The sequence below is a fragment of the Scyliorhinus canicula genome, chromosome 1 (genome assembly GCF_902713615.1).
Source record: "Scyliorhinus canicula chromosome 1, sScyCan1.1, whole genome shotgun sequence".
Taxonomy (NCBI): domain Eukaryota; kingdom Metazoa; phylum Chordata; class Chondrichthyes; order Carcharhiniformes; family Scyliorhinidae; genus Scyliorhinus; species Scyliorhinus canicula.
Genome location: NC_052146.1, coordinates 261,948,532 through 261,969,920, shown reverse-complemented (window position 1 = coordinate 261,969,920; position 21,389 = coordinate 261,948,532). Strand labels below are relative to the sequence as shown.

Below are 21,389 nucleotides of genomic sequence, written 5' to 3'. Positions count from 1 at the left end.
GCTGGGAAGGTTTGGGTTTGGTGAAGACTTTATTGACTGGGTGCGGTTGCGGTTGCTCTATCAGGCACCAGTAGCGAGTGTACGTATGAACCGGCTGAGGTTGGGTTACTTTAAACTACACCGAGGGACGAGGCAAGGGTGCCCCCTCTCTCCGTTACTGTTTGCTCTGGCCATAGAGCAATTGGCACTGGCGTTAATAGCCTCTAGGAACTGGAATGGGCAGGTTCGGGGGGGGGGAGGGGGGGCGCGGTGGAACACTGTGTCTCGCTTTACACAGATGACCTGCTCTTGTATATTTCAGACCCATTGGTGGGGATGGGGGAAGTAATGCGAATCTTGGGGGAATTTGGCAATTTTTTAGGGTATAAATTGAACATGGGGAAAAGCGAGATGTTTGCGATACAGGCAAGAGGACAGGAGAAGAGACTGGGAGAGCTCTGCTTTTGATATCTGGGAATCCAGGTGGCCTGGGAATGGGAGGCACCGCACAAGTGAAACCTATCCCGGTTGGTAGAACAAATGGAAGGGGACTTTAAGAGATGGGACATGCTCTCACTATCACTGGCGGGGAGGTACAGACCTTGAAAATGACGGTCCTCCCCAGATTTCTGTTTGTTTTTCAGTGCCTCCCCATCTTCATCCTAAAGTGGGTGAATAAGGTTATTTCGGGCTTTGTGTGGCCGGGTAAAACCCGTGAGTGAAGAAAGTGTTGCTGGAGTGCAGTCGTGGGGAGGGTGGGTTGGTGCTGCCGAACTTCTGCAATTACTACTGGGCGGCTAATATAGCCATGATTACGAAGTGGGCAGTGGGGGAGGGGTCGGCATGGGAGCGGATAAAGGCGGCGTCATGCAAAGACACCAGTTTGGGAGCACTGATAACGGCATCTCTTCCGTTCTTGCTGGCCTGATACTCCACAAGTCCGGTGGTGGTGGTGGCTCTGAGAATCTGGGGGCAATGGAGGAGATATAAGAGAGTGGAGGGAGCATCGGTTTGGACCCCGATTTATAATAATCATAGGTTTGTACCGGGTAGGCTAGATGGTGGGTTCCAGAGTTGGCAAAGGGCAGGAATTAGAAGGATGGGGGATCTATTTATAGATGGGAGCTTTCCCAGCTTGAAAGCCTTGGAGGATAAATTTGAATTCCCAGCAGGCAATGGGTTTAGGTATTTGCAGGTGTGAGACTTCCTGAGAAAACAGGTGCCGGCTTTTCCACTGCTGCCGTCACGGGGGATACAGGATAGAGTAGTTTCCAGTACCTGGATGGGAGAGGGGAAGGTTTCAGATATTTACCAGGAGCTTTCGGAGGCGGAGGAAACTCCGGTGGAGGAGCTAAGGGCAAGTGGGAGGACTAGGAGGAGAGATAGAGGCGGGTCAATGGGCGGATGCCCTAAGCAGGGTTAATACCGCCTCATCATGTGCCAGGCTCAGCCGGATACAATTTAAGGTAGTCCACCGGGCACACGTGACAGTGGCTAGGATGAGCAGGTTTTTCGGGGTAGAGGATATGTGTGCGAGGTGCGCGGGAAGCCCAGCAAATCATGTCCACATGTTTTGGGCATGCCCGAAGCTTAGAGGGTTTTGGCAGGGTGTTGCTGAGGTAATGTCAACGGTGCTAAAAACATGGGTCGTGCCGAATCCAGAGGTAGCGATCTTTGGAGTGTCGGAAGAGCCGGGAGTTTAGGGGGCAAAAGAGGCTGACGTCTTAGCCTTTGCCTCCCTGGTAGCCCGGAGACGGATCTTGTTTATGTGGACGGATTCAAAGTCCCCGAGTGTAGAGACCTAGGTAAGTGACATGGCTGGGTTTCTCAGTCTTGAGAAAATAAAATTCGCCTTAAGAGGGTCAATGGCTGGGTTCACCCGGAGGTGGCAGCCTTTGGTCGACTTTCTCGGGGAAAATTAAAATGTCAGCAGATGCAGTAATCCAAGGGGGAGGGGGTGAGGGCCGGATTGTTGTTGTATGGTTGGGGTGTGTGAAGATTGAGATGGGGGGGGGATTGTTTATTATACAATGTTGATGTCATTGTCTATGTTATTTTTATAGAAATGTTCAACTACCTGATTAAAAATATTTTTTAAAAAACTATTCAATGCTTCAAAAATCTCTGCACCAGCCATGTGGGTTGGTAATGTCAGGCAGCATAGCAAATCCTCAACAAATTCATTGTGCTAAACATGCCTGATGAAAACTAGCAAAGTTGCACAATCTCAAAAGTCTATTCTTTTATCCAGTTGCATTGAGAATTTCTTTGCTGATTTCAAATGAGAAATAAGCTGGGCTTCTAAATTCTCAGCAGTATCACAAATTTGGCGAGCCACTGTGTTGTCACTAACTGGGATACATTTCACCTTTTCAGCTAACCTCTCATCTAGGACAGTATGAACTATGTCTATTGCTGCAGTGAGAATGAATTTCTCTGCTACAGTGTGGGACATTTTCTTTTTAGCTACACGGTAAGCTATCGTGTAAGAAGCTAATTGTACTTTGTCATTCAATGTAATATTTTTGCTGAGGACTTCAGCTGACGATTTAAGTTCTCACTGTATCCTTGGAAAAAATTAAGGGGCTGGATTCTCCATTTGGGAGACTAAGTCCCCATGCCAGCGTGAAAACGGTGGTGTTTTATGCCAGGAAAACTGGCTCAAAATGGCCACTAATTCCCTGCTCTGGAAGGAAAGGGGGGCGGGGGGGCATTGCTAGCAGCCAGGTAGCTGTGAGCTCCCAGCTCTAGTTGCCGATATGGCCCGGAGCATTGCTCAGTTTGTGGCAGACAGAGCTAGGGGACCTGGACCACAAATATAGTCCCCAATGTTGGCTGACTCGCACGCCCCGGACCGCCCACCCCCTAAAGTGCCCCCAGCCCCGAATGAAGCCTGCCTTGCCTGCGGATCGGCCCTCACCCAACTGTGGCGGCACTGGACTGAGTCTGCAGCCGCCACGCTGAGTTCCCAATGAGTGAGACCATGAGAGTCGCACGCTGTCAGGAACTTGGCCATCGGGGACGGAGCTACCCGGGGTGGGCCTCAGGCAATGGCTTGAGGCCGTGGATACAGCATGCGGCGTACTCCTAGAGTACACCTCTTTTCAGGGGGCGGGCATCGCGAAAGTGGCGCCGCCCCTGATCTTGTCGTCATCGGGGATTCTTCGCCGAACGCGATTTCGGTGTCGGGGATTGGAGAATCCAGCCCAAGAGGTTTGTCCTCGAACTTGCCATGCTTAGTCTTCATTTGCCTTTGAAGTTCTGAGGGTTTTAAACTTTAATTTGCCAGTACTTCCCTACGTATAACACACATTGGCACAATTAATAAAGCCATACCTTAAAAAAATCATCTTTATACTGCTTTGTGCATGATTTCAGCATCTTCCTAATGGGCTGTTCACCAGAGACCCTGGAGCTCACACCACCAATGGTTTGTCCTGCTGTGGATTCTCTTGAGCCATTCTCTCCATCAGTTTTTGTTGTGAGATCCTGGCCTGTTTGTATCTCTGGCCCTCTCTTCCATAATATGAAATGATCCATTTTAAATTCTTCAGTCCTGTTGCATGTTTGCTGCTAACAAAATGGAGGAATCAAAATTGCGCCCAGAGCACGTGACATCAGTGTTTGGGACGTGTCACTTGCTCTCTGCCGTTGCTTCAGGCAGGAAGACTGCATCGAATTTTTAAAAATCTCCTGGATCAGCGCGCTGTCAGGATGGGGCGTTCTTTCTCACTGGGCTCTGGGCCAGTGGACTGATGAGCAGGCACGCATGCTTGGCAGAGCTGGCATTCTGAAAGTCGGTCGCGGCTGGCATTTTTAAAAGCGGACTGCTGTGGCCATTGGGCACTACTTCCCACGATCAGGAACGGTGTGAGGCGTGGCTCCGCGACCTTCCCGACACCCACTGTGACCCACCCACTGATCCACCACATAATAATAATAATTACAGTGACCCACCCGCGGGTCACAACCCTGACTTTGAAAATGGCTTCTGGAAGGGGTCGGGGCAGCGGGCGCTGGCAACAGAGCTGCTGGCGTTAGTCCCAGGGAAGTATTCTGGGAATCCGGTAATGGTAGCCACGCTGAGAATCTGGGGGAAATTCCGACAGCTCTTCAGTTTGAGGACGGGTTTGACGGTGATGCTGATAAAAAGATAAACCAGGAGTTACAGTTTATTTATTGGTATTGCAGCAGGCCTGGCACAGCATCCATGGAGGAGCCCCAGAATTAACCCAAGTCTGGGTAGACTCACTGGCATCAATCAGGCAGGCAGCTGTATTTTGCTTTTATTATCATAGTCCTATGTAAATTGTTTTCTGTTCAAGAAGGCCACTTTATACTGTTCCAACAAAGTTGCTGGGGAATCAAGCTCAGTGGAAAAGTGACACACATCGGCTATATTAATCTTAGCCAGATTTCTCAGCTGTCTCCCTCTTCCATGCCTCTTTTATTCCTACGCCACCAAACCCAGAGACTCTGACTTGCTCAGAGGGTTTGAAAAGCAGACATCACTGTAATTCCTGGTAACTTATTGAAGGAAATGAGTCCATTCAAGCTATCAATTGAAATTGTATCATCTATTGAGGCTATAATCTCTGGAGTTCAGAAGAATGAAAGGTAATTTAAAAAATGTATTAGTTCACGGGATTCTTGTTAGGTGAATTGGACATTCGGAATTCTCCCTCTGTGTATCCGAGCAGGCGCTGGAGTATGGCGACTAGGGGCTTTTCACAGTAACTTCATTGCAGTGTTACTGTAAGCCTACTTGTGACAATAAGAATGATTATTATTATGTGGTGGATTTGTGCATTTACGTATGTCTTATGTTTTTTTCATGTATGAAATGATCTGTCTGGACTGTACGCAGAACACTACTTTTCACTGTACCTCAGTACACATGACAATAAAACAAATCCAAAACCAAATCACTGGCAAGGCCAACATTTGCGGCCCATCCCTAATTGCCCTTGAACTGAGTGGCTTGCTCGGCCATTTCAGAGGGCAGTGAAGAGTCAACCACATTATTGTGGATTTGGAGTAACATGTGGGCCAGACCAGGTAAGGATGGCAGATTTCCTTCCCTCAGGGGCATTAGTGAACCAGTTGGCTTTTTGCAACAGTCGACAATGAATTCATGATTATCATTAGACTTTTAATTCCCATTTTTTATTGAATATAAATTGCAAAATCTACTGTGTGGGATTCAAACCAGGGTCCCCAAAGCCTTACCCTGGGTATCTGGATTGGTAGTCTAACGACTAAGCCATTATGCCATTGCCTCCCCTGATGCATGTAAAATTCTTAGAAGGCTTGACTAGGTGGATTTGTTTCCTCGCTGTAGAGTCTGGAGCTAGGGGTCAGAGTCTCCGGATAAGAGAATTAGGGCTGAAATGAGAAGAAATCTTCACTCAGAGGATTGTGAATCTTTAGAATTCTTGTTAAATGCTTGCACTGGAGCAGGTTCTAAGGACCATGAGGCCTACTTTCATTTCTTAGGTTCTTATGTATTCTTGCGTGCTTTCATCCAATCATTTATGTTCAGATTTTGCACAGCCCATGTTTTAAGAGCTTTAAATATACAATTGTCCACAAAAATCCATAATTTGTTTCCCAATAAACTCAGCAGTCTGTAAAAATATTGCATAGAACAAAGTGTATTGAACCAAATTGCAGAAGCTATATTCTTTTCAGCACACCTGCCTCCAGTCACTAATTATAAAATGAGTACCTCGAGTGATATCTGGAACATTTTATTTTCATTACTTCAGCTTCCCTTACTTGATTGCTCATTTGTGCATGAATAGGATAATGTTGCAGCAATCACATAAATAATTCAAATTCCTGACAGAAAGGTGGTTAACCATATGGTGTCACCCAATATAGTAGAAAGGTGTGTAGTTCATTAACAGATGACTTCTGGTTACAGAAGGCTTGAAACAAGCTCGTCATTTTACTGTGGAAATAATTTTAAACGTACTTATATGTTCCATAATATGTACACTTTTAAGCCTTACATATTAACATATTGGAGCAAAATATTGAAGATGTAGACGGCCTGTATGTATAAAACATTTTTAGAAAATAGTCTAAACTGGTACAAGATCAAAAGTGACTTAGAAATGCCTCTAATGTAGGGTTAGTAGTGTATCAGTATTTTAATACAAAATACACGGAAAAGACAAATTGTAGACCACAGAAGTAAGTTATTCCTTGGGTGGAATTTTATGGTCCCCTGCTGAAGGCATGCCTACCACCTACCCACCCACGCTTGGCCTTTCTTGCATTTTATGGTGACGCAGTAGATGCGCCGAATGGCTCACCTGCCCTTGGACCTATTGAGGCCCTTACGTAGCCAATTAAAGGCTACTTGAGTGCCTCAGCCCATCCCCGCTGCTATTTTACCCATGACAGGGGGAGGCATAATACACATTGGTAGCTTGGCAGCTTTAGCTGTGTGGGCATTGTCGATAATGGGCGATGTCCCTTCTTTGAGGGGTCCCCTGTGCCCATTGGAAGCACCCCACCAAGGTCATACCCGTGTTTAACTTTCTTCATTTTGCCTCTCAACCATACCACCCTCCAACTCTCTCACTCCCCTCGCTGGAATTTGCCAGACAAACTCTGGCAACCAGATACCATGGACTTATTTGCAATGCAAGAAGTCTTACAACACCAGGTTAAAGTCCAACAGGTTTGATTCAAACACGAGCTTTCGGAGCGCAGCTCCTTCCTCAGGTGAATGGCGAGGTATGTTCCAGAAACATTTATATAGACAAAGTCAGAGATGCTGGACAATGCTTGGAATGCAGGCATTTGCAGGTAATCAAATCATTACAGATCCAGGGAGAGGGATAATCACAGGTTAAAGAGGTGTAAATTGTCTCAAGCCCGAACAGTTGGTGGGATTTTGCAAGTCCAGGCCTGATGGTGGGGGGGGTGGATATAATGCGACATGAATCCAAGATCCCTGTTGAGGCCGCACTCATGCGTGCGGAACTTAGCTATAAGTTTTTGCTCGGCAATTCTGCGTTGTCGCGTGTCCTGAAGACCGCCTTGGAGAACGCTTACCCGGAGATCAGAGGCTGAATGCCCTTGACTGCTGAAGTGTTCCCCGACTGGAAGGGAACATTCCTGCCTGGTGATTGTTGCACGATGCCCGTTCATTTGTTGTCGCAGTGTCTGCATGGTCTCACCAATGTACCACGCTTCGGGACATCCTTTCCTGCAGCGTAAGAGGTAGACTACATTGGTCGAGTCGCACGAGTATGTGCCGTGTACCTGGTGGGTGGTGTTACCACGTGTAATGGTGGTATCCGAGTCGGTGATCTGGCATGTCTTGCAGAGATTGCCCTGGCAGGGTTGTGTGGTGTCGTGGTCGCTGTTCTGAAGGCTGGGTAATTTGCAGCAAATATTGGTTTGTTTGAGGTTGCGTGGTTGTTTGAAGGCCAGTAGTGGGGGTGTGGGGATGACCTTGGCAAGATGTTCATCTTCATTCATGATGTGTTGAAGGCTGCGAAGAAGATGTCGTAGTTTCTCCGCCCCAGGAAAGTACTGGACGACGAAGGGTACTCTGTCAGTGGTGTCCCGTGTGTGTCTTCTGAGGAGGTCGGTGCGGTTTTTTGCTGTGGCGCGTTGGAACTGTCGATCGATGAGTCGAGCGCCATATCCCGTTCGTACGAGAGCACCTTTCAGCATCTGTAGGTGTCTGTTACGCTCCTCCTTGTCTGAGCAGATCCTGTGTATATGGAGGGCTTGTCCATAGGGGTTGGCTTCTTTAATGTGTTTCGGGTGAAAGCTGGAGAAGTGGAGCATCGTGAGGTTGTCTGTGGGCTGGCGGTAAAGCGAAGTGCTAAGGTGACCGTCCTTGATGGAGATGAGTGTGTCCAAGAATGCAACAGAATTTGGCGAATAGTCCATGGTGAGTCTGATGGTGGGATGGAATTTATTGATCTCATCGTGTAGTCATTTCAGTGATTCTTCGCTGTGGGTCCAAAGGAAAAAAATGTCATCGATGTATCTGGTGTATAACATCGGTTGCAGGTCCTGTGTGGTGAGGAAGTCTTGTTCAAACTTGTGCATGAAGATGTTGGCATATTGAGGTGCAAATTTGGTCCCCATGGCTGTTCCATGCATCTGGGTGAAGAATTTGTTGTCAAAGGTGAAGACGTTGTGATCTAGAATGAAGCGGATGAGTTGCAGAATTGCGTCTGGAGATTGGCAGTTGTCGGTGTTGAGGACTGAGGCTGTTGCAGCAATGCCGTCGTCATGGGGGATGCTGGTGTAGAGTGCCGAGACATCCATTGTGACGAGGAATGTTCCTGGTTCAACTGGTCCATGGGTGCTGAGTTTCTGTAGGAAGCCCGTCGTGTCGCGACAGAAGCTGGGTGTACCTTGTACGATAGGTTTCAAGATGCCCTCGATGTGGCCAGAGAGGTTCTCACACAGGGTCCCATTGCCTGAAATGATAGGACGGCCTGGTGTGTTGGCCTTGTGTATTTTCGGGAGGCAGTAGAGATCTCCAATGCGGGGATTACGTGGGATGAGAGCACGTAGGGTGCTCTGAAGATCTGGATCCAAGGTCCTGATCAGTCTGTTGAGTTGGTGGATGTGTTCCTTGGTTGGGTCTGCAGGTAACTGTCTGTAGTGTTCCTGGTTGTTGAGTTGTCGGTATACTTCTTTGCAGTAGTCCGTTCTATTCAGTATGACGGTGGCCCCTCCTTTGTCTGCTGGTTTGATGACGATGTTGCGGTTGGTTTTGAGAGCGCGGATGGCGTTGCGTTGTACTTGGGTGACGTTCGGGGCTGCTTTGTGAATGTGACTGATGAATCTGGCATTGACACGACTTCTGACGGCTTCAGCATACATGTCGAGTCTAGGGCAGCGGCCTTCCGGAGGGGTCCAATTCAACACTCTCCTTTTCGTTTGCTGCACCGCAGATCTCGCGGTCTGCTGTTCCGGTTCATTGGTCGTCTCCTTGGGTTCGCCGTCGGCCTCTTGGGGTCTGTGGGAGAATTCCCGGAGCCTCATTCGCCTGATGAATTCCTCCGTGTCTGCCGCAAGACTGATGGGGTCCATTTTGGTGGTGGTGCAGAAATTGAGCCCTCTGGTGAGGACTTCGATTTCGTTTGGTTGAAGGGTGTAGTCTGACAAGTTGACAATAGATTATTTGCAATGCGGCCGCCAATGGCTCCTCATCTTCGGGGACTGGCTGAAATTCCAGTAGTGACCATCGCTCAAATCTGGCACTGCTGGGACAACAGAGCTACCAGCCAACTGGATTCTCATATCGGTGGAAGTTACATATGACCAAGGAGCAGGAGTAGGCCATTCAGACTCTCAAGCATAATAAGATCATGGCTGATCTGATAGTAGCCTCAAATCTGCACACCACCTACTCCTGATAGGCATTGCCTAACAAGAATCTATATAATGAGCAGGGCCCCCCACACGGCATGTCCTGTGATGGCAGAGGCCATATATAGCACTTTCATCTTATAAATCCCTCATTGCTTCATAAGTGGCATCCAAGATTGGTCGGTGGCAGGACCTTCCAGTCCCGTCACTGACGATGAGTTTTCCCATTGTTCTCACTCTTCCCCACCAGGTCGCCATCGGTGGAACAGGCAGATCCCGCCGCCAGGAACAGCTGGAACATTTGGACCATAGATTTTGCTTGCACAATCTTTTCAGGAAGAGTGTTCTAAAGACTCACACCCCTCCCTGAGTGAAAATATTTTTGACTCATCTCCATTTGCAATAAATGTAGTTCTAGACTCACATCCTTTCCACATCTACACGGTCAAGACCCCTCAGGATCTTATATTTTTCAATCAAATCACTTCTCACTCTTCTAAACTTCAGTGGATACAAGCCCAGCCTGTCTAACCTTTCCTCATAAGGCAGCCCATTCAAATGGGGAAGAAGTCTCACCCTTGCCCTGCCAATTGTTAAATGGCTGCGGGGAAGCCGGTACTGCTGGGAATGGGTCCTCCAATTACTTTTCGGGTAGTGGGGCGGGAGATTAGAACATAGAACAGTACAGCACAGAACAGGCCCTTCGGCCCTCGATGTTGTGCCGAGCAATGATGACCCTACTCAAACCCACGTATCCACCCTACCCTATACCCATAACCCAACAACAACAACAACCCCCCCCCCAACCTTACTTTTTAGGACACTACGGGCAATTTAGCATAGCCAATCCACCTAACCCGCACATCTTTGGACTGTGGGAGGAAACCGGAGCACCCGGAGGAAACCCACGCACACACGGGGAGGACGTGCAGACTCCACACAGACAGTGACCCAGCCGGGAATCGAACCTGGGACCCTGGAGCTGTGAAGCATTTATGCTAACCACCATGCTACCGTGCTGCCCTAATTATAGATTCTTTCATCCAAAAACATCCTGCTCCTCTGGTGAGAAGGGCATGCTCACTGGGCGGCACAGTAGCACAGTGGTTAGCACTGTTGCTTCACACGCCAGGGTCCCAGGTTCGATTCCCGGCTTGGGTCACTGTTTGAGCGGAGTCTGCACGTTCTCCCCGTGTCTGCGTGGGTTTCCTCCGGGTGCTCCGGTTTCCTCCCACAATTCCCAAAAGATGTGCTGTTAGGTGAATTGGACATTCTGAATTCTTCCTCTGTGTACCTGAACAGGCAGCGGAATGTGCGACTAGGGGCTTTTCACAGTAACTTCATTGCAGTGTTAATGTAAGTCTACTGGTAACAATAAAGATTATTCTAAAAATTATTCTTCACTGTGATGAATTGTCTTGCTTATACTGGTTTATATAATCTGTTCAAAAGAAAATTAAAAATGTTTACTTTTCCAATAGACATCCTTACAGCTTTGGCTATTTTAAAACTTCCCTTTGTATTGCATATCACACTGTAGCTGGAAACAGCAACTAACTTTAAAATCCGCTTGGCAAAGATGAAAGGGCGGGATTCTCCGAGCCTGTGATGGGTTGGAGAATCGGCGGAGGCACGGGAAATTCCCGCCGCTCCGCGCCGGGCCACCAATTCTACGGCGACCGGAGAATCGCCGGCAATCGCGCCCGCGCATTCGTCATGGCGCTGGTCGGGGGCCACTGAAAGAAGCCCTTGCGACGATTCTCCGCGGGCGACGGGCAGAACTCCCACCAATTTCTACCGGTGTGGTTCAAACCTGGTATCACCCGGCAGGAGCTCGGACCCGCGGCCACTGTCGACGTCCTGATGGGGGCGTGGGGGGATCTGACTCCAGGGGGGCCTCAACAGGGCCAGGCCCGCGATTGGGGGCTTCCGATCGGCGGGCAGCCGCGATCTAGAGGGGGTCTACCTCCTTCCGCGCTGGACCGCTGTTAGGTCCCTGACATGATGCTCCACGCAGGCACAGAGACGGCAACCACGCGCATGCGCCGGCGCGGCGATGGAGGATGTCCCAGAGGAGTCATGGACAGAATCTATTTGGCTGGAGCTAAGAAACAAAAAGGTGCAGGTACATTGCTTAGTGTAGCTTATAGGCCACCAACTAGTGGGAAAGATGCAGAGGAACAAATTTTCAAGGGAATTACGAAGAGGTGCAACAATTATAGAGTAGTTATAGTAGGGGAACTTTAATTATTTAAATATAGACTGGGATGGTAGTAGTGAAAAGGACAGAGAGGGGAAAGCATTTCTCGAGTGTTCTCAGGAAAATTTTCAAAGCAGTATGTTTCCAGCTTAATGAGAAAAGAGGCACGTCAAGACCGGGTTCTTAGGAATGAGGTGGGCCAAGTGTATTAAGTGTCAGTAGGAGTACATTTAGGGGACAGTGATCATTGCAACACAAGATTTAGGCTGGTTATTGAAAAAGGCAAAGAACAATCCAGAGTGAGAATAATTAACTGGAGGAAAGCTAACTTCATTAGGATAAGAATGATCTGGACCCAATAAGTTACAAACAGAGTTTGGGACGAGAAAGTTAGCAGAGCAATGGGCTACCTATAAACAAGAGAGAATTCGGCACAATCAAGGGATATGCCCTCAAAAGGGAAAGGTAGGTCAAACAAATCCAGAGCTCACTGGATGACATTAGAGATAGAAATTAAAAGAAGAAAAAAAGTGTGCATGTGACAGATGTCAGATAGGCAGTACAATTGTGAACCAGGTTGAATATAGAAGGCTCAGAGAGGAAGTGAAAAAGTAAATAAGGGAAGCAAAAGGAGTGTGAAGAGACTGGCAGCAAACATAAAAGGAAGTTCCAAAGACCTCTAATATAAATAGTAAAAGGGAGAGTAGGGTTAATTCAGGACCAAAAAGGTGATTTACTCATGGACGCATAGGGCATAGCTATGGTATTAAATTTATATTTTGCATCTATCTTTACCAAGGAAGAATATGCTACCCATATGGTGAAAGATGAGGTAATTCTGACACCAGAAGGGTTTAAAATTGTTAAGGAGGAACTGTTGGATAGGCTGTCAGCACTTTTTTCCCCCTTTTATTGTCACAAGTATGAAGTTACTGTGACAAGCCCCCAGTCGCCACATTCCTGTTCGGGTAAGTTGGAATTGAACCTGTGCTGCTGGTCTTGTTCTGCATCACAAACCAGCTGTCCAGCCCACTGAGCTAAACCAGCCCAACTTTAAGTTCATAAGGCTCCAGGACTGGATGAGATACATCCAAGGATACTGAGGGAAGTGAAAGTGGAAATTGGAGAGACATTGGCCATAGTTTTTCAGTCTTCCTTAAACTTGGGTGGTGCCAGAGGACCGGAGGATTTCAAACGATAAAAAAAGGTGTAAAGAGAAGCCTAATGATGACAGAATTGTTCCCAGGGTTAGGAAATTCAGTTATGAAGATAGGTTGTAGAAGTTAAAACTGTTTTCCTTGGGGGGGAAAAGAAGGCTGAGAGGCGATTTGATAGAAGTATTCAAAATCATGAGGGGTCTTGGCAGTGTTGATGGGGGGAAATTATTACCACTCATGAAAGGATTAAGAATGAGAGCACAGATTTGAGGAATTGGCAAAAGTGATTGGAGAAAAACTTTTTACGTAGTGAGTGGTTAAGGACTGGAATGCATTGCCTTAGAGAGTGGTGGAGGCAGATTCAATTGAGCAGTCAAAAGGGAATTAGACTGTTATCTGAAAAGGAAGAATGTGCAGGGTTGCAAGGAGAAGTGAATGGCCCTCAGTAAATTGATCATACGGAGAGCCAGTGCAGACATGATAGGCAAATTAGCCTCTTTCGGCATTGTAACAATTTGTGATCTCTTTAAATGCGCTAATTGTTCTGTTACAGTTTTGCCTGCCAATCATTGATTCCATTTACCCGGCACAGATCTTTGCTCAACCCAGTGAAATTGGCTCTCCTCTAAGTATTTTTTGCTCTATAATGCTCCTTGTCCTGTCCTATTCCATAGCTAAACTAAACCTTATGATACTATCATTACTATTCCCTTAATGTTCCACTACTGACAATACTTACAGCAGTACCTCTCTTCAAGGACTTGTGGTTAGGTTACTTATCTAGTCCTCATCGATCTACCTGTTGGAGCTGCATCTATCAATCACAACATTGGTAGGAGCGACTATCTCGTGGATTCAAAATCCTGCTTTCACACTGAGGACATCCTTTTATCATGCTGTGTGGCACTACCACCTTGCTAAATGGCATTCATGAGGCACTGTGGGCCATCAGCAGCAGAATTGTATACCTCACAATCTTTACAGCCTGGAATATCTCTATGTGCTATTGCCAAATCAAGGGACTAAGCCTAGTTCAATTAAGTGTATGGAAGAGCATGCCAGGGGCAGCATCAGCAATACAAAAAAATGAAGTACTAACCTGGTGAAGCTGTACCACAGAACTATAAACATGATGAACAGTGGAAGCAGCATGCTATAGCCAGAGCAATTCCACAACCAATGGATCTTATCCAACCTCTGCAGTAGTGCCATATTCAGTTGTGAATGTGGCAGACAATGAAACAACGGATGTGCATTGAAGCATCCCCGAAGATCCTCATCCAGAAATGGTGGATATATTTCCAAGTCAGGATGGTATATGACTAGGAGGAGAGCTTGCTGGTAGTGATGTTTCTATTCTTGTTCTTCTAGGTGGTAGCATTAATTACTTTAAGGGAAAGCTTTGGTAATAAATACCACCTTAAGAGAGCAGCCGGCCAGTCAGGTGGCTGGAAGCTCTGTAGTCCCAGAAGTGCCAGCCAGGATTGCACCAAGGTGAGGAGCTCATCTAAGTCTGAAGTTGGATGTCTTGTTGAGGGAGGGTGGGGCCTCCCCCATTGTGGATAAAATACCACTGGTAGTAGGATGAAGCCTTTAAGTGGCCATTAATTGCCGCTTAAGGATCTCAATAGGCCTATTGCCACCCTGCCACCCCTGCCTGTACAATTTTAAGCAGGTTATAGGTGGATGGGTAGGTGGCGAGGGACCAACCACTGGATTTTACCCGTTGGCAGGTTTGAAGAAGGCTGGGGAGCATGTAAAATCTAGTCAGTCACATTCCTACTCCTTTTTCCTGTCCATTTAAAGTCCCAATTCTCTATTGCTGGGCCGTTTCTACTGTACATTGCACATCACTTCTTTTGTTTCTGGAAATAAAGAGGAAAGCATAAAAAATAACTTACTTGCAGCTTTAACAAATATGTTAATGTAAGTAGCCAGGAATAAAAGTATTTGGGAAGATCGATGTTAATTACATCTTAAACAAATTGATAGCTGAACAATACTAAATTCAGTATCATTAAGGCATGTCATATTTTACCTTCGTTCAGATATGTGTTATATTTCTTCATTAAATTTGCTGTATTACAGTGATATGTTTTGAATGCATTGGAACCATGGTAACCATCAGAAACCGCACTGCAGGTCTTGGATTGCCATGAGCAACTACAAAAAATTCCCAGTGTTTATTAAAAATTCAGTTCAGCCTTGAATATAAAGTATTATGTGACAGGTGAAGATATTTTTCATAGAAATTCACTAATTGAAAATAGGTGTATGAAATATAGGTCCAGTTTTCATCTACCTACAGTCCCTTTTTTGGTATAAAGGGGCAGTAATACAATGGAGATTATGAACAAAATTCACTCAGTTCCTGTTGGAGGCCTTCATGTTATTTCAAGTATGCCTTGATTTAGGTGACTATTGTTCCTGCTCTAAACAGGCATTAACGATTAAATATGATTAGGATCCAGGGGCGGCATTCTCCCCTACCCGGCGTGACGGAGGGTCCCGGAGTAGGGGAGTGGCGCCAACCACTCAGGGGTCGCGCCTCCCCAAAGGTGGGGAATTCTCCCCACCTTTGGGGGCTAGCCCCGCGCCGGAGCGGTTGCCACCAGAAGACCGGCGCAAAAAACCGGCGCCCCCGGCAGCGGGGCTGGCCGAAAGGCTTTCGCCGGTCTGCGCATGCACCGGCAGTGACGTCAGCGGCAGCTGGCCGCTGATGTCACTGCCGGCGCATGCGCGATGTGGGGTTCTCTTCCGCTTCCGCCATGGCGGAGGCCGTAAGCGGACGCGGAAGAAACTAGTGCAGCCAGGGCACTGGCCCGGACTCTGAGGGGGGGGCCCCGATCGCGGGCCAGGCCACTGTGGGGGCACCCCCCGGGGTTCGATCGCCCCCCCGCTCCCCCAGGACCCCGGGGGCCTGCTCGCGCCGCTGAGCCCACCGTTCCAGAGGTGGTTTAAACCTCGGCGGCGGGAGAGGCCTCCCAGCGGCGGGACCTCGGCCCATCCGGGCCGGAGAATCACCGCAGGGGCCTCTCCGATCGGAGTGGCGAGATTCCTGCCCCCGCCACTTCCCGGGTGGCGGAGAATCTCTGCCACGGCGGGGGCGGGATTTTAGGCGCCCCCAGGCGATTCTCCGACCCTGCTGGGGGTCGGAGAATTTCGCCGCAGATGTTTTTTTCATGTCAGTCAGCTCTGCCAATATTGCTTCTTAAACCGGCCCACAAACCTTAGTAGTTCAGGCTGTGAAATGGCCTGTTCCAAAGGTATTTAAAAGATAACTCACTCTGCCAGACACCTTGATTGAGTTTTCCAGTTGCCTTCGGATACAAAACTACTTTTAGTTGCTGTACAATTTATAGGAAGAATCAGGGGATGCAGACAATGTTGTTCTTCTGAAACTGGTCCTTCCAACAAGGGGCTGGTTTAGCACACTGGGCTAAATTGCTGGCTTTTAAAGCAGACCAAGGCAGGCCAGCAGCACGGTTCAATTCCCGTACCAGCCTCCCTGAACAGGTGCCGGAATGTGGTGACTAGGGGCTTTTCACAGTAACTTCATTGAAGCCTACTCGTGACAATAAGCGATTTTCATTTCATTTCATAGAGGAAGTGGAAAATGCGCAGCATGCTGAAGTGTTGTGCCAGGTGCCTGATGACAGTGTAAGTGATGTACTAACATGTACTACTAATTATTAGCAGTAATGTGAAGAATAAGATAGAATATATTTTAATTTTCATTCTAAAGTGAGGTTACAGCTCACAAAATATCACACTGTTTCTAAATAATTTGACACAGTTAAAAGTTAACCATTTTCTGTTGTAACATTATTGCAACATTTTACAAAGCATTTCTGATCCCAATTATTCAACAAATTATTACAAAATCCAATTACATATTAAGGAAAAAACTGCTTAAAACTATGTTGTTGAACAGATGATATGTCCAGTTAACTTGTTCTTTGTGCAGTTCATTTAGAACCATTGTTTTGAATCTCTCCTTACACTGAGCAGCTTAGCAACTGAGGTAAATTCATAGAATCATAGAATTTACAGTGCAGAAGGAGGCCAGTTGACCTATCGAGACTGCACCGGCCCTTGGAAAGAGCACGCTACCTAAGCCCACATCTTCACCCTAAGCCCACACCTCCACCCTATCCCCATAACCCCACCCTATCCCCATAACCCCACCTAACCTTTTTTAGACACTAAAGGCAATTTAGCATGGCCAATCCACCTACCCTGCTCATCTTTGGACTGTGGGAGAAAACCGGAGCACCCGGAGGAAACCCATGCAGACACAGGGAGAACGTGCAGAATCCGCACAGTGACCCAAGCCAGGAATCGAACCAGGACTCACCTCAATTCAACATACAAGAGGCCTAATGCATTTTCCAGGCCACTGTCGCAAGAGCCTAAGCAGCCACCTTTTTGATATGACAAACCTGCACCCATAGTACAGATTGCTCCATGGAATTGGTTCCGTTTGCATGTTTTACTCCTGCAAAATGCATTCAACAAGGAAATGTTTCTTCCTCAAAATATTTGGTCTGTGTAATTTTGAAAACTATTACAGTGAGACTAGACATTTCTCCTCTGAAGCAATAACGGCAATAACTTGCATTTATATAAAACATTTAATGTAGTAAAACCTCCCAAGGTGCTTCACAGGTGTGTTATCAATCAAATTTTGTCACTGAACCACAAAGAACCACATTAGGCAGATGACCAATAGTTTAGTCAAAAGGTAGATCTTAATGAATGTCTTAAAGGAGGAAAGAGAGCTAGAGAGGTGAAAAGGCTTATAGGGAGAGAATTCCAGAGTTTATCACCTAGGCAAAAGAAAGCACAGTTTCCAAAGGTGACAAAACCTTTTAAAGTTATTTTCTTGCAGTACTTTCAAGGGAACAGTACTTATAATTTAAAAAAATACTCCAACCTGTAAATTTCAAAAACCCTGAAATCTCTCAGTGCCTATTAGCGGTCGAAAGTACCATGATGCAGGGCATCCATTGCTGCTTTAGCTTGCTATTGACTATTTCCCAAGTCTTGAAGATAGGGTTGTTTTAATATTGAGAATGAGCACCTGTGCCAAAGAGGTGACCGTTCTGCTGTGAATGTTGCAGTGGAACCGTGTCACTTTGAAAGGGAATGCCGGAGATTTGAAGCAAGCCAAAGAATAGTTATGGAAGAAAATATCAGAATTCCAGTTAGGAAGCAAAGTGCCTCATGGCAGACTGGTACACAAGTGAAGTCACACGGGATCAGAGGTAAGGTGGTAAGATGGATACAGAAGTGGCTTGGTCACAGAAGGCAAAGGGCAGCAATAGAGGGGTGTTTTTATGAATGGAAGGTTGTGACTAGTGGTGTTCCACGGGGATCTGTGCTGGAGCCTCTGTTGTTTGTAGTATACATAAGTCATCTGGATGAAAATGTAGCTGGTCTGATCAATGGCATCAAGGTTGGTGAAGTGGCAGATAGTGTTGAGAATTTTCACAGGTCCAGCAGGACATAGATAGGTTGGAGATTTGGGCAGAGAAATGGCAAATGGAGTTTAATTCGAACAAATGTGAGGTAATGCGTTTTGGTAGGTCTAACATAGAGGGGGAATATACTGTAAATGGCAAAACTCTTAGGAATATAAAAAGTCAGAGAGTTCTGGGCGTGCAGATCCACAGATCTTTGAAGGTGGCTACACAAGTGGACAAGGTAGCCAAGAAAGCATATGGAACGCTTGCCTTGATTCGACCGGGCATCGAATATAAAAAACGGCAAGTCATGGTACAGTTGTATAGAACCTTGGTAAGGCCGCACTTGGAATATTGTGTACAATGCTGGCCGCTACACTACCAGAAAAATGTTGAGGTTTTGGAGAGGGTGCAGAGGAGATTTACCAAGATGTTGCCAGGTCTGGAGGGTGTTAGCTATGTGGAAAGGCTGAATAGGCTTGGACTGTTTTCATTAGAAGAACGGAGGTTGAGGGGTGACCTGACAGGTCTACAAGATTATGAGGGGCATGGATAGAGTGGATGGGCAGGCACTCTTTCCTCGGGTGGAGGGATCAGTCACCAGGAGGCATAGGTTTAAGGTCCCTGGGGCAAAGTTTGGAGGAGATATGTGAGGCAGGATTTTTACACAGATGGTGGTGAGTGCCTGGAATGCGTTGCCAGTGGAGGCTGTGGAAGCAGATTAATTAAGGGTGTTCAAAAGGCATCTTGACAAACACATGGATGGGATGGGTATAGAGCGATATGGCACAAGGAAGTGCTGAGGGTTTCGGCAAAGGTTGATATCATGATCGGTACAGGCTTGAAGGGCCGAAGGGCCTGTTCCTGTGCTGTATTGTTCTTTGTTAACCAGCCTTAAAATGGTAATCGGTCCCAGATGATCTAATTGCTTTTGTTTTCTTAAGTATTGGGGCTTTCAGGAGATCCAGAATGCAAACTGGTCTGCTCTCTAAGCTTATTACGGGTGAGCTGGATGAAATTCCCTTGGGTGTGGGAGTGAGTGTGCTGTGTTGGGGACCTTGGGAGGCGGGGGTTGAGTAGTGTCAGTGGTGAGAGTTGAGATGTGCTGTGGGTGAGCAGTGTCAGGGATGCTGGGGGTATGAGCTGCAGGGGGGTGAATTGTATCAGTAATGATGGGATTAACAGGGGTGGGGGTTACCTTGAACGAAAAAAAGATGACCAGTACATTTAAAAACAGTCAAATTGCATGAATTAAAGGCAGACCTCTAGAGGCGGATCTTCAGTTTATAACGTGAAAGGAACTTGGCGTCACTGGAATTGCTTCCCAACTGACCTTGTCGATGGGTGCACGCTGCAGCCAGAACAGGAAGTTCTCAGACTCCAGTGTGAAAAGGTAAGGTTGCAGTTTTGAACACTGTCAGCGGTGTACGCTGCCACTCCGCTGCTGACCAGAAGATCCAGGTCTTTGTGTCTTTTATCTCTCTCTTAATCCAACCTGTCTTCCACAGCCTTCAAAACACTTTCTGTACCTGATTTAATTCTAATTCATACTTCCTGTTTTGGACTCAATATATTTGAGAGGATTATTCAATCTGATTGGTTGAAAAGACTGGCTGATACTTGCCATGCTCCTAGACACCACAGAGCAACCTTAGTGGGAAGCTTACTGGATGGGATGCTGGACCTGAGCAAGTGTCCACTCAAAAGTCTGTCAAAACTTTTTGTGCAGCTGGCAACGAGGTGAATGGCGAACACTATTCCATAACTGCCACCATCAAATCCAGGACACAATGTCACTTAAGTGCTGTTGCAATGAGTTCTGGATTGTTGGATGTAGCTTCAGATGAAATGTAAAAAATAGGTATTGAAGATCCCAAGGAATAACTTGAAACCAACAAGGGTAATTTTCTCTATTATTGTTCCAACAATTTCTTGTGATTATTAATAGTGAGCATTCCTGTTTCAGTCACGCACAACAAAACATTCAATGGGAGGTTTGTGGAGCCTTGCTGCATAAAACGCTTGCCATGTTTGTTTGCACTGTCTTCCAAAGTAATTTATTCTGTGTGGACCTTGTTCAAGATGTATTAGGACGCTATGTAAGTGTAAAATCACACTTCCCAAAACATAAGACACATAGCTGAACTTCCCCCTCAGCTCACCTGCAGCACCATGTGTGATGATATCGTATTTTGAAATTTTTCACAAAATAACAACTTTATGTAAAGTTAGGACCTGGAACCAATTATACTTTCCATAAGTTTTGTGGCTTTACTGGTGTCAAATTTGTCTTTGACCAGTGGTCCAGACATAAAATGTTATTCAGTAACAAATGGACAACCAATTTTACATTAATTTTTGATTTTAGTTTCCTTAGACTTAAATTGAAAACAAAATTGCTGTGCTTTATTTAAACCTGAAGCAAGTTTTAGGATGTTTGCATATGTGAATAAAGGCTTGCTTCTGCTTCAGATTCTATTGCCATCAGTGGTTGTACTCAGTGAATCTAACTCCACAGATCGCCTGCAACAAAAGAGGTAAATTACTTCCCAGTGAACATGGAGCCGGGAATAGCAGGTGTGCTCCACCCGATCCATATGGAAGCACACACCCAACTGTCGCCACTCTATTCCCCCATTTCCCCTTGCGATCTCCCCCCTGCAAAAGCCTGACACTCTCCAGCCCTGACCATTGATCACACTTCCCAGTCACCAGTTTACTGAGGATTTTGGTGGTGAAACCTATTAAATAAGGCCTGAATCCACAATTTTCTGACAAAGGTTAGAGTTTTACCACTGAGCCAAGGCTGATGCTTTTTGGTGACAATCCATACTTGTATAAATATACATTTGTTTGCAATGCCCATGGGGTTACTTAGGGCTATTATTTTAATGTCTTTCATTCTCTTTCAGTATCTCCAGAGGCAGTTGGCTTCCTCTCTGCTGTTGGGGTGATTGTCATTCTCATGATCCTTCTCTTTCTATATATCAACAAAAGACTGTGCATTGAGAATATAGGAGAGTTTCCGTGCCTTGATGCAGAATACAGGGCCAACAAAGATTTACAAGACAATACCCGTAAGTGCTTTATTTTCGGTTCTAACATTTTTGATTTCTGAAAGTGGAAAAATGTTTACTATGCTAGAAAAAGACTACTGTGAACAAAGCAATTTTTTTATTAACTCAATTTCTTTACAACGTTGTTAGAAATAAAATATCTTATTAATTTTTTTAA

At 46.3% G+C, this 21,389-nt stretch overlaps 1 protein-coding gene across 3 annotated transcripts in view; it reads left to right on the top strand.

Annotated features, from left to right (window-relative positions):
* syt14a (synaptotagmin XIVa) overlaps positions 1-21,389 on the top strand; it is a 271,602-nt gene that overhangs the window by 57,561 nt on the left and 192,652 nt on the right. For all 3 annotated transcript variants that reach the window (XM_038812298.1, XM_038812288.1, XM_038812279.1), the window contains exon 3: positions 21,068-21,232. In XM_038812298.1, coding sequence (XP_038668226.1) covers positions 21,068-21,232 — 165 coding nt within the window. The remainder of the gene's footprint in view (positions 1-21,067; positions 21,233-21,389) is intronic.